The 13158-nt window shown below is 33.9% G+C and overlaps 1 protein-coding gene across 7 annotated transcripts in view; it reads right to left on the bottom strand.

The window, feature by feature from the left end:
• The window catches only part of LOC129799803 (homeobox protein abdominal-A-like), a 167212-nt gene that overhangs the window by 28597 nt on the left and 125457 nt on the right, over nt 1-13158 (bottom strand). For 4 of the 7 annotated variants that reach the window (XM_055844026.1, XM_055844029.1, XM_055844030.1 and 1 more), the window contains one exon: nt 7600-7647. In XM_055844026.1, the coding sequence (XP_055700001.1) occupies nt 7600-7647 (48 nt within the window). Of the gene's footprint in view, nt 1-7599; nt 7651-13158 lie in introns of all 7 variants that reach the window. The other 3 variants (XM_055844025.1, XM_055844023.1, XM_055844028.1) reach the window with 1 other exon arrangement.

Below are 13158 nucleotides of genomic sequence, written 5' to 3'. Positions count from 1 at the left end.
GGATTGATTCTATCCCACTCTGAGATTGATTCTATCCCACACTGGGATTGATTCTATCCCACACTGGGATTGATTCTATCCCATTTTGGGATTGATTCTATCCCATTTTGGGATTGATTCTATACCACTCTGGGATTCATTCTATCCCATTTCGGTATTTAATTTAGCCTTCCTAAGTGTCCCACTGCCAAACCTCCCCTTCACCGCATGAAGTGTTCATGTCCATGCCTTCTTCAGAGCCCAGTGCTCGGCTTTCGACATGGGTCTTTGTTGTGTTATACAAGAAATACCGAGCTCAGAGGAAGAAAAAGAATGTCTTCCACTAATCCCCAAATAGCCAAGAATTAGGCAATCTAGTCACTTGCAGTGTCTTATTGTGAAAAGTCTCACAGATAATGGTACAGTCGAGTTCATCAAATTTGAACTACACAAATTTGAACGACGGTTGAGTTCAAACTGTAAAATTTGAGGTTATGTGAAGAAAGGTTTTTTACAATAAATTAAATTGATATATTCTCTAAAGTTTTTTATCTTAATTTAAGAAAAGTAAATTTCACATGAATTCCGTTATGTTTTTGGAAATATTGTTGAAATTTGAGGAGTGAGAAATGTCATCTTTACTCTCCAAATGTTAAAATTTTAGGAACTTTTTTATCACATTAATTGCCTTGACGGATTCGTAGAGATGCAGTGGACAAAATCCTCTTTTATGCTAAAAATTAGCATCCTCTTTGAGGTTACAAAACACGTGTGTGTACACTGTATCCACTGCAGCCCTTTTGCACTAATAACCAGGCACAAGACAGCACACCTTCATATTTCGCTTTAAATACAGAACACTCGTACAAGACATGTCATTACCATCCTTCTACCCAAACCGATTCCAAAATGACAATAGGTTATTGATTTTATCCCACTGAGGTATAGATTCTACGATTATGGTATCAGTTTTATATTATTAAGACATTCTTATTCCCGATGGGATAGAATCAATCCCAGAGTGGGATAGAATCAATCCCAAAATGGGATAGAATCAATCCCAAAATGGGATAGAATCAATCCCAGAGTGGGATAGAATCAATCCCAGTGTGGGATAGAATCAATCCCAAAATGGGATAGAATCAATCCCAGAGTGGGATAGAATCAATCCCAGTGTGGGATAGAATCAATCCCAAAATGGGATAGAATCAATCCCAAAATGGGATAGAATCAATCCCATAGTGGGATAGAATCAATCCCAAAATGGGATAGAATCAATCGCAGAGTGGGATAGAATTAATCCCAAAATGGGATAGAATCAATCCCATAGTGGGATAGAATCAATCCCAAAATGGGATAGAATCAATCCCAGAGTGGGATAGAATCAATCCCAGTGTGGGATAGAATCAATCCCAGAATGGGATAGAATCAATCCCAAAATGGGATAGAATTAATCCCATAGTGGGATAGAATCAATCCCAAAATGGGATAGAATCAATCCCGGAGTGGGATAGAATCAATCCCAAAATGGGATGGAATCAATCCCATAGTGGGATAGAATCAATCCCAAAATGGGATAGAATCAATCCCAGAGTGGGATAGAATCAATCCCAGTGTGGGATAGAATCAATCCCAGAATGGGATAGAATCAATCCCAAAATGGGATAGAATCAATCCCAGAGTGGGATAGAATCAATCCCAGAGTGGGATGGAATCAATCCCAAAATGGGATAGAATCAATCCCAAAATGGGATAGAATCAATCCCAGTGTGGGATAGAATCAATCCCATAGTGGGATAGAATCAATCCCAAAATGGGATAGAATCTATCCCAGAGTGGGATAGAATCAATCCCAGTGTGGGATAGAATCAATCCCAAAATGGGATAGAATCAATCCCAGAGTGGGATAGAATCAATCCCAAAATGGGATAGAATCAATCCCAAAATGGGATAGAATCAATCCCATAGTGGGATAGAATCAATCCCAAAATGGGATAGAATCAATCCCAGAGTGGGATAGAATTAATCCCAAAATGGGATAGAATCAATCCCAGAGTGGGATAGAATCAATCCCAAAATGGGATAGAATCAATCCCAGAGTGGGATAGAATCAATCCCAGTGTGGGATAGAATCAATCCCAGAATGGGATAGAATCAATCCCAAAATGGGATAGAATCAATCCCATAGTGGGATAGAATCAATCCCAAAATGGGATAGAATCAATCCCGGAGTGGGATAGAATCAATCCCAAAATGGGATGGAATCAATCCCATAGTGGGATAGAATCAATCCCAAAATGGGATAGAATCAATCCCAGAGTGGGATAGAATCAATCCCAGTGTGGGATAGAATCAATCCCAGAATGGGATAGAATCAATCCCAAAATGGGATAGAATCAATCCCAGAGTGGGATAGAATCAATCCCAGAGTGGGATAGAATCAATCCCAAAATGGGATAGAATCAATCCCAAAATGGGATAGAATCAATCCCAGTGTGGGATAGAATCAATCCCATAGTGGGATAGAATCAATCCCAAAATGGGATAGAATCTATCCCAGAGTGGGATAGAATCAATCCCAGTGTGGGATAGAATCAATCCCAAAATGGGATAGAATCAATCCCAGAGTGGGATAGAATCAATCCCAGAGTGGGATAGAATCAATCCCAGAATGGGATAGAATCAATCCCAAAATGGGATAGAATCAATCCCAGAGTGGGATAGAATCAATCCCAAAATGGGATAGAATCAATCCCAGAGTGGGATAGAATCAATACTGGAGTACCCTAAACTCAATACTGAAATTGTATGAAATTAATCCCACAATGGGATGAAATTAGAAACTCATTGTGCTGTAATAAAGGAAATTCAAGGAGCCCCGTGGCGCAACTGGCTAAGGCGTCGACTCTCAAGTGAAGATTTGCTGCAAAGTTGTGAGATCGAATCTCGGCCGATGCAAAAAAATATGGATTCTTCAATGGACTTTGCGAAAATCAATACTACACTGGAATGGAATTAATACCAAAATGGGATAAAAAAATCAATACTGGAGTACTCTAAAATCAATACCAAAGGGGGATGAAAATCAATACGAAAAATAGGATGAAAATACCCTAAAATCAATACGAAAACTGGAATAAAAATACCCTGAAATCAATACGGAAATGGGATAAAGACACCCTAAAATCAATACAAAGATGGGATAAAATTAATACCACAATACCCTAAAATCAATACTAACGAGGTATTGATTCCAAGGAATACTTTTTAATCAATACGTGAATGGGATAAAATCAATACCTAAATACCCTAAAATCAATCCCAGAGTGGGATAGAATCAATCCCAAAATGGGATAGAATCAATCCCAGAGTGGGATAGAATCAATCCCAAAATGGGATAGAATCAATCCCAGAATGGGATAGAATCAATCCCAAAATGGGATAGAATCAATCCCAGAATGGGATAGAATCAATCCCAAAATGGGATAGAATCAATCCCAGAGTGGGATAGAATCAATCCCAGAGTGGGATAGAATCAATCCCAAAATGGGATAGAATCAATCCCATAGTGGGATAAAAATCAATCCCACAGTGGGATAGAATCAATACCAAAATGGGATAGAATCAATACCAGAATGGGATAGAATCAATACCAAAATAGGATAGAATCAATACTCATTGCGATTGAAAATTAATGAATTTATGGTATTAAATCAATGACAGAGATTTTCTTGAATTTAATCCCAAAATACCCTAGAATTTAATACCACGAGGTATTGGAGCCCTTTTAATACCAAAAGTATCCCAAAAAAGTATTGATTCTAGGGTATTTTTTTTCTCTGTATATATATATATATATATATATAATCTAGTTTCATTGTAAATACAATGTCTCGCTTCAATTTTCAAGCACCTAGGTATAGATTAATCTTAAACTGTTATTGCGCCATAATTTTAAAACCTAGTTGGAAGTGATTGTGATTTCATAATTGGTTTGGGAAGCTAAATAAAATCATAATCAGGTTCACTTTCATTAAAAAAAAATAATAGAAAAACCCTATTTCAAAGGTTTTACCCTTCCCTCTGTCTTACAAAATTTGAATATACTTCACCATTTGTTATACTCAAAAATAAAAGTCGATCATTTTATACTGAAAAACGCTCATACATTCCGCAAATGGTTCATCATAAAAAATTAGCGTTATTATTATTTCTAAATATCAAAACTTGCTTAACATCTTTGTTTGGTCATTCCAAACGTTTCTGTTCATTATTGGAAAAATCATTCGTGTAAAAAATGATGCGTGTGATTTTGATAAGGAAATGGATAAGCAACCTACTTGCACTGACGCATGGCGAATGTCTGAAAATTTCATGGGCAAGAGATCGTGTAAAATATTCAACTTTCTGCTCTCAAACGCTCTTTTCTCTCTAACAAAACAAAATTCTCGGTTGAGCAAATAACTCACGTCTTATCTAACAGAGAAACAGCCATATTAACAGAGTTATAATAACTGCAATTATGGGGACAAAATGTTAATTGTTGGCTATTTTCAATTGATGACAAAGTGTCAAGAGAATGGCCATTGAGCACGATTATGGGAGCATTTCATGCAAATAAACCACCTACTTTATACATAAGGCAACATTGTGGCCACAACAATCGATAGTCTTGCATTAGATGACAAAATTACGCAATAAATATTGTAAAATTATGAAATTCTCTGAAAACTTCTTGGTGGGTCTTTTAAAATAGAATTTACAATGTGAGTGATTCAAAGAGATTGTTTTCAATAATTCATATAAGTACTTCTTTGGTTCAAGAGGTAATATTTCTACGCTTATTGCTGCTTATTGCTTATTTATGGGACACTCGAGAGATGAAAAAATTGGCATAAGAATGGGCAAAAGAATGAAAGTGTAATTGATGTCTCCCAAAGGAATATAATTTTCTCCAGAAGCCTCTTCTGCAAAGGCGCTGTCTTTTCGCGGCCATTTTTCTTTCCAGCAACAAACCCTCCTCTTTTAGGTCTGTTTTGACACATCTTGAGTATAAAAATGATCTACAGTTCCACACCCCTCGAGAAACCATTTTCTTGGGGTGCTCATTCACCCTTCTGCAATTTTTGCATCATCATCCAACCCCTTCATTTTTCAGACTCTTGTTGCTTCACTACAAAATGCTAAATTGCATCGTTGTATGGGAATAGAAAGAGGGTGTAATTTATCCGCATAAAACCACGATAAATTGGCAATTGTAAATTGCGAGATTTGTACATGACACTGTTTTACAATAATAATTTCTTAGCCTTTTCAAGGCTATTTTTGAATTTCCCTAGAGGTTTTTCTTAGAGAAAAAAAGTAATAGACTTTTTATGGTATACTTAAAGAACCACACAATTTTTGAAGTTGCCATTTCAACTTTATGTTAGCGGAATTAACCCCTTCAGAAAGAGAAACTTTATACCGATCAAAATTCAACAATTAAAATAAAAGTGATAAAGAAAAAAATGAAAAGTTAAACCCTAAACCTTGGAAAACTCGATAATGACAGATTCAGTGTTCTTTTTACCTTAGGACGATTCGAAACATATATGACCCAAGAGATTTTGGCTATAAAAATGGAAATATAAAATGAGATTAAAATTCAATCGTCATTGATAGTATATGAAAATTTCTCACTTTTGAGCTCAAATATCTAATATAGCGAATAGTTAAAAATTATCTAAATATATTTTTAGTTTCTAACAACTTTCTACTTTTTAATTATGTTCTAAGGAAAAAATAACTTAAAGATATTGAGAAAAAAACCAAACCCATTTTTTTTCAAAGGGTTAATGCTTTTTAAACTGTAAAAAGCATAACGTTAAATTTACAAATTTATCATTTACATACTGAGAAAAACTCCATTACAAATTAGAAATAAGCTCTTTATGTATAATGAGAAAAACCGAAAAACAAACAATAGGGGATATTCGGGAACCTTTTTAAAGTTGGGCACCTTTGAAATTGGGATTTTCACCTATTTTTAAATAAAATTGAGCCTTATCATAATATAATTTAGCTACACAAACAGATTAAGAAGCTAAATTACATTATGGTATGGCTCAGTTCCATTTAAACATAGGAGAAAATCCCAATTTCAAAGCTATCCCGCATTCAAAGGTGCCCCACTTCCTCCTAATGATAAATTATTGATAATTATCTTGCATAGTAATTCTATGATCCGGGCAACAGAATATGCATATGGGATATCCTTAGTGCCGAAAAAAGCACATATTTATGATTCTTTCATACTCACATCTATTTTTTTTTAATAGGTGCTAACTAAATTGATTCTAAATCGTTTTTACCCGGTTTTCTATATTTTCTTGTCCAAAAAATCGTTTTTAGATACGAGTAAGTTGTAGAGCTACTTGAATGCAAAAATGAATTAATACTACAAAATTCGTTCAGCCAGTTTTTTTTTTTGTAAATGCACTTTAAAATAATTTGCTTTAACCGTTGTTGGATTTGAAGAATGCCGGTTTTGCAACCAGTGTTTTCAAAAATATTATTTTCCTATAAATTTCTTTTAACTTTGCACAAGAATTCCCTGTTTATTAAAAGTATTCCAAGAGAGTGTTATTCTCGTTCTTCTATATAATGACCAAGTGTTTTTTTTTTTCAAATAAGCAAAAGGTATACTTTTGGAAAACATTTAACAAATATATTTACAAACATTTTCTTTAAGAGTACTCACATAAATATTGAAAAAACTTTAAATTTTAATTTGCAAATTATGTTTAATATTGCAAAAGAAACTCTTCACCTTGTACAAATTCGTCCCCTTATACAAAATGAGAAGTCCTACAGGTGAGAAAGATATCACGGGAAGAATTTTTCTAAGAGAGGTAAAAATGAAGAAGCTAAGAGCTAGCAAAAGGGTCACAGAGAAGGAGCTCTTAAGCAAGGCAGATACAATATTTTGTGGAGGTTATAAAACTATTTGGGAAAGTTTTACAGCACGGGCGTATACATTCTTCGTTCTTCAAGCAATCCTTCTCACCCTCAGATTTTTTTTTGTTACTTTTGTGAAAAAAAAGGAATAGAGAATGGAAATTGTCTCTTGAACACGAAAGGGTGACATATTTTACGACGTGAAAGTTTTATTTGAGACGCAAATCAAAACATATTTTTTTTAGAAAGTAATTCCCAGGCCCAAAGGAGGAAAAGGCAGTGCTTGGATGAGGGCTTGTTTTCATTTTTCAATGCCTTATGTGTGAGAAAAGTGTGTGGGGAAAGAAAGAAAGCCCATTAAAAGACCATAAAATAGATTCTTAAAATGTCAATTGCCTCAGAAATACTATACCATAAAAATCACTATTATATGCTATTTTATGTGTTCCGGTATCTAATTTATCAGACATGCCGCAAAGATGCTTCACCAGACTCTTTACTTATTTTGGATGTTTGAGGGACGTTTTTTATGGGTATCTTCTCTCATTTGGCATTTTTGATTGAAAGGGTTCAACCGAGGGCGCGTCAATATCAACAACTTTTACTATTAAAGAGTTTTATAGGACAATTTCTCTTAAAAAGGGATGATTAAAAATTACTCTAAATTGCAAAAGGACTTACCATTGAAATCAGCACAAACAACACGGTCGAAGGGTCCGTTCATCCACTCTGCTAAAAACAAGAAAATGTGTTAAATTTTCAGCATTAAAAAGGTTGTACAGAAACAAATTCAATTTCAAGATCCTCACAAAAGTCATTTTCTGGAGAAAATCACTATCAATAGAAATACTGCTTGCTTATTGAATGAGCGTTTTAAAGGGGGTGGAGGAAAAATATCCTGTTTATTTTAAATTGTTCTGGGTTGTGGTTAAATGTTTAATTTGAGGAGTTTATGCTTGAGAAAATAAACAAATTGATCTTTTTCACACAGAGAGAGAAGGCAAGTTACAAAAAAGATCACATTCCTCTTCAACGAGAACACTAAACATAATATAAACTTCAAACGATTTACTTACAATAACCAAAGAGAAGTCTCAAATGATAATTAACAAATGCTAAACGCTATTTTATAATTTATCTCCATATCATGAAATATCTCATGAGAATTCCCAATTCTCTACCTCAATAAAGTTTTTAGCCTCCCGTGATAAATAGCACAATGTAATGAACTTTCCTCCAATAGAAATAATCTTTAAGCAAATGACATTTGTGGGGGCATTTTTAATATGTCGTGTCACGACACTATTGAGCACCAAATTGGTGTGTTAACAAACGTATTATCACGCAGTTTTCAACAGAATTCCCTAATACCATTGTATACTATTTTTTTTCTACAGAACTTTTACACACCGCCAATCTCTTTTTTTATAGCCCACACTCTTAAAGCATATATGATGATGATTAATTAAAATTGTAGCCTCTATTTTACTTACAACCGCTTTAGCGGTATGTTGGCAGAGTGAGAGAGGAATACAAAAAGAAATCACCATGTCAAATTATGATGATTATTGCTAGTATTTGACTTTTATTATTGTTATAGCCTCACAAAAATTAGTGTAATGTGAATGAGCGGGGGCTTCTGTGTATTTCTTTGCCCATTGATATTTTTTTTCTTTCGGATTTTTCTGCTTCCCTTTTTAAGTCTAGTTTGTAATTTTTTGCAAAGATTTGGATAAATTCCTGTATAAGGGATACCATTTTATTTTAGCAAAAAAGCATATGCTGCATGTGCACAGGTAATCAGATGGGGACGCCTGGTGCATGCATACATAGCTCTATAATGTAATTTCTAACACCTTAAAAACTCTAAACTAAACATTATATTAGGTGAGATTCTTAAAAATCTCACCTATATTTTCACATCCCAAAAACTTTGAATTTGTGATGACTTTTATTACACATCAATTGATGATTGAAAAAGTCCGTGAAATATTACTTTTATAAATAATGCTAAACACACACAAACATTTACAGATGGTTTCGCGTATGGTGAATCTATATATTTTCCAAATCTATTTCCGTTTGTGCGGCAGAAAAAGCCACTCGATGGGCGCGAATGAGATTCTAAATGGCCAATTTCAGCTTGTCTAAACAGTTACAATGTGGTAGAGTGAGAAAGATATTTTGTATGCTAATGGAGTGTCTAATGTATGGATTTTCATCCCAAAATCACCCACAATTGATTGATTAAAAGAGACTGAGCAAGATCCAGATGGAAATGACGGCAGGAATCACCCACGATGCCTTAAAAATAAGTTATGAGGACTATTATTGATCAAAATTATTTTCATTGTTGAGTTGTTTCCCAGAACGTTGTTAATATGAATGCAATATTGAATGTTCAGTTCTACAAAGGTTTGCCACAATAAATTTGAATTATTAAGAAGAAAAGAGAAATAAAAGAGCTGTTATATTCTAAGACATTTTAAACGTGCATGTAACTGAATTAAATAATCACACAAATTTGTCAGTTTAATTTTAAATAAAAGTAGTGCCTACATATCTTCCAAATTCCCAATCTGTTTTATTGTGATATTCTTTTTTATTCACGAAAGCTAGTAATACCAGCAAAAGAAAATGACAAAAAATACCCCATGCCTGACAAAATTTGCCCCAGCAGAAAAAAACAAAAGAAGAAAATGAACAAAAATAATACAAAATGGATCGAAAACCGCATTTCTTTTCGAGCTAGAAAAAAGTGATCTTCGGAAAACGGTAGAGCGGTAATTTTCCTATAAGAATATGCTCAATAGAAATCGTTCAGATTTCTTGAGAGTTTGTGAAAAAATAAAATATCCGTTTTGACAATTTTTGCCTCAGTCTCAGTCTTGGATAATGATGATCTATATCATCATTATCCAAGTAAAAAATATTTTATAATCAACTGTATTGAAACAGAAATAAAGCAAAATTATGCAAAGCAACTAATATTAATTAATTTACTAATTATTACTAATATTAATATATATTAATTAATTAACTTAAATATAAAATGGCTTGTTAAGGTCGGTTAGAGAACGATAAAATTTTTGACAAAATAGTTGTTTATATTAAATATACTTTTTTAACCCTTCTGTATTTCAATTCATTCTCGGTGAAAAAGAAAAGAAGTTATTCTAGCTTAAATCATGGTGTTGGTCATATAGTAAAAGTGTGACTCCCATTGATGACTCTATAGTGGTTTTCTTTGACCATTTCTTCTCCTTTCGCCATCGTAACAATCATCCTAGAGCTATGGGTATGCGCTAGTGATGGGCGCTAAAATAGTGGCTCTCCACGTGTTTTCGTACCAACTGAGGCATCATATGTGGTGTGTTTGTTTATAAAAATGACTCAGTTGGCTATGAAAAAAGTCATTTTCCTCTGCATATAGACGTAATTTTCTTAATAAAAACCAGTTAAATGGGACAATATAGATTTATTTTACGGTTATGGTTTGTTTTATAATAAATTTTTTCTTTTATTATTGCCATATAGTCCTCTCGCGTACAGTTTTTCTCCTTTTCTTACACTCTAGATCTTCCCCATCACAATACTCATTTCACGAAGAAAGAATATAGCATCTCTTTCTCTTTCATTCATATCTTCATTGCCTTGGGAGCTTTTTAGATCCCTGAAAAATTCTTCCGGATCCGGAGGGTGAATTCTTCTCTCAATGATGCCCATTTGTAATTTTTTCTGAACACCCGGAAAAAGAATTTTCAGTTCGGAAGGTAAGAGCTTTTTCACCCAACTAAAAAAAAAACTTGTGGGGAGCTTTATGGAGCGTTCGAGTCAATATTTCTCACATCACTCCCACGATAGTAGAACCGTCGGTATTTTGCAGGGCTTTTGAGGGTGGCTGGTGGTGTGAGAAAAGTGTTATGTAGTGTGACATTTGTAAGGCCATACAATGGGGTTCCTAGATGGCCGATGCGAAAGTGTTATGGCAACGCTCTATGAGACGGAAAATTTGTATAAGTCGCAATTTTTTTCGTCTTCTCACACTGTCGTACCCATTCTTCAGGAATCACAGTTCCGCAAAGTCAGCCTAGGGCAAAAATTGTCCATCCAAGGCATGAAATTAACAGGGTGGTCTCTCATACAGCATATGCTCGACCCGGCGACTCCATCGACACGATCGTCCCAAAAATCGGTATATTTTGTGCATTTCGAGAACCTCAAGTTCAATGTCACCGATTTTTTGTGGTTCACTATCGCTATCAATTTAACTAATTTACTACAAACATACTTCTGTGCTTTCTCTCTCGTCACTTCCTCCAGACAATGTCACTGTGTGAGCCACATGACGACTAAGAAATGTGCCCATATGATAATTCATGTCAAATTTTGTGAAAACACACTTCTCTTTTATTTTTTTTTATTACTAACACTTTAGCATATTCTCACATTGAGAAAAATGGGGCCATCAGATGAAAAAATGTGTCTTCCTCAGAGAGAGAGAGAGAGAAACATTTTTTGGCCGGCCGAATTATTATTATTAATCTCCACTGAACTATACAAAAGTCTCGACTTTAATGACTCAAATGCTTACATAATCTCCTCCCCCCACTTGGCTCCTTTTTTGTCACCCTGTCCGAAAATTACTAACAAGACATTAAACACTTTTCATGTGGGTTAGGCATTCTCTGCCTTCCGTGTCTGCGATACACACGCCTGACAATCCCTCAAGCAAAATCTAAAAATTCCAACAACTCTAGGCTAAACCATGACTACGAGTAAGATCTAATTGGAAATTTATGAAGGAATTCTACAGAAAATTTCACTAAATTTTGTGAGGATACGAGTTATTGTTAAGATGCAGAAGTTGATGATCTCTCCGCTATGGTTTATAAAAAGTCATTAATAGGGGAGGCCTTTCAGGCTCCGCATACAACTTTGGCTTCGAACAATTGTTATTTTTCTGATATTTATTTAATAAATCTGACCTATTTTTTCAGAAAATATGTGAATAAAGACTAACTATTAAATTATATTGCCATTAGATCAGATTCATTAACCCTTTAACGACGAGACAATTTTCGCTGACCGAAAATCAGCAATAAAAATGAAACCGATAAACAAAATCAGTAAAAGATCTAACATCTAGTCTTAGAAAATCCAACAGAGTCTGATTCGATGTATTTTTTACCTCTATGAGCGATAGGGACAAAAATAGCCCAAAAATTTAAGTAATTTTTCTGACAATACCAATGAATGAAAATTTTCACTCTAGTGAAAAATATTATGATTGAGTATTGTAATTTCTTTTACCAAAATGATTTTACTTAAAAAAAATTGGAATTATAAAAAATATTTAAAATCAATATGCATTATGATAATTTAAAAATTCATAAGTTTTTAGCTTAAAAATTTACTATATAGCAAATATCTGGAGACTTGCAAAATATATCCTAGATTCCTTCAACCTTCTACTTTGCAATTACGTACAAACAAAGGAAAAAAATAACTTTAGGTAGTCAGGAAAAATTATTTTCTTAATGGGACGCGGGTGTTCCAATCGTCCTTAAAGGGTTAAAGGAATATGAAAGAAATGGGGTCGATGGAACACTTCTTCGACAGGGAACCCCTATTGACACTTTTGTCAAAACGATGAAATTTTTTTAATGTATCTGACAAAATGCAAGTAATATGATCTTTTTTCTGTAATCTACCTTTTCTTATAAAAAGAGTCGTTCAAATTTCATATCCTAAATCGGTAGTGAAAGTGTCAATAAGTATGGCATGATAAATTCTTAAAGTGTCAATAGGTGTTCCGTTAACCCTATTAAGTTTTCGAAATCAGAATCTGTGTGAAGCCTGAAGTGAAAACCTTCTCCGAAGTATTGAAAATAAATATATATTTAACGAGCTTGTACATGGCTCAGAGAATACATAACAAACAAAAATCTAGCGCATATTGTGATACTAGAAAGACTGCAGGTGCAGGATTCAAATTGAGGGCTGAAATTTATCTGGAAATCATATTAATTTCTAAATAACAAGCGCAATAAATTTCCTGAATTGAACAAAATAATTGTGCTTGTTTACAAATCATTATATAATTTCAAAAAATGTCACATGATGAAATTAAAAGAATAAAGTTTAAATAATATTATTAAAAATCTGGAATATGCCAAATTATATGATTTTAAATGTGAATTCAAAAACGAAAAAATTAAGTCTTGTTTATAAAATCTT

This window comes from Phlebotomus papatasi, chromosome 1 (genome assembly GCF_024763615.1).
Source record: "Phlebotomus papatasi isolate M1 chromosome 1, Ppap_2.1, whole genome shotgun sequence".
Classification (NCBI taxonomy): Eukaryota; Metazoa; Arthropoda; class Insecta; order Diptera; family Psychodidae; genus Phlebotomus; species Phlebotomus papatasi.
Note: the sequence above shows the minus strand (reverse complement) of the source record. Positions and strands in the feature narration are given on the sequence as shown.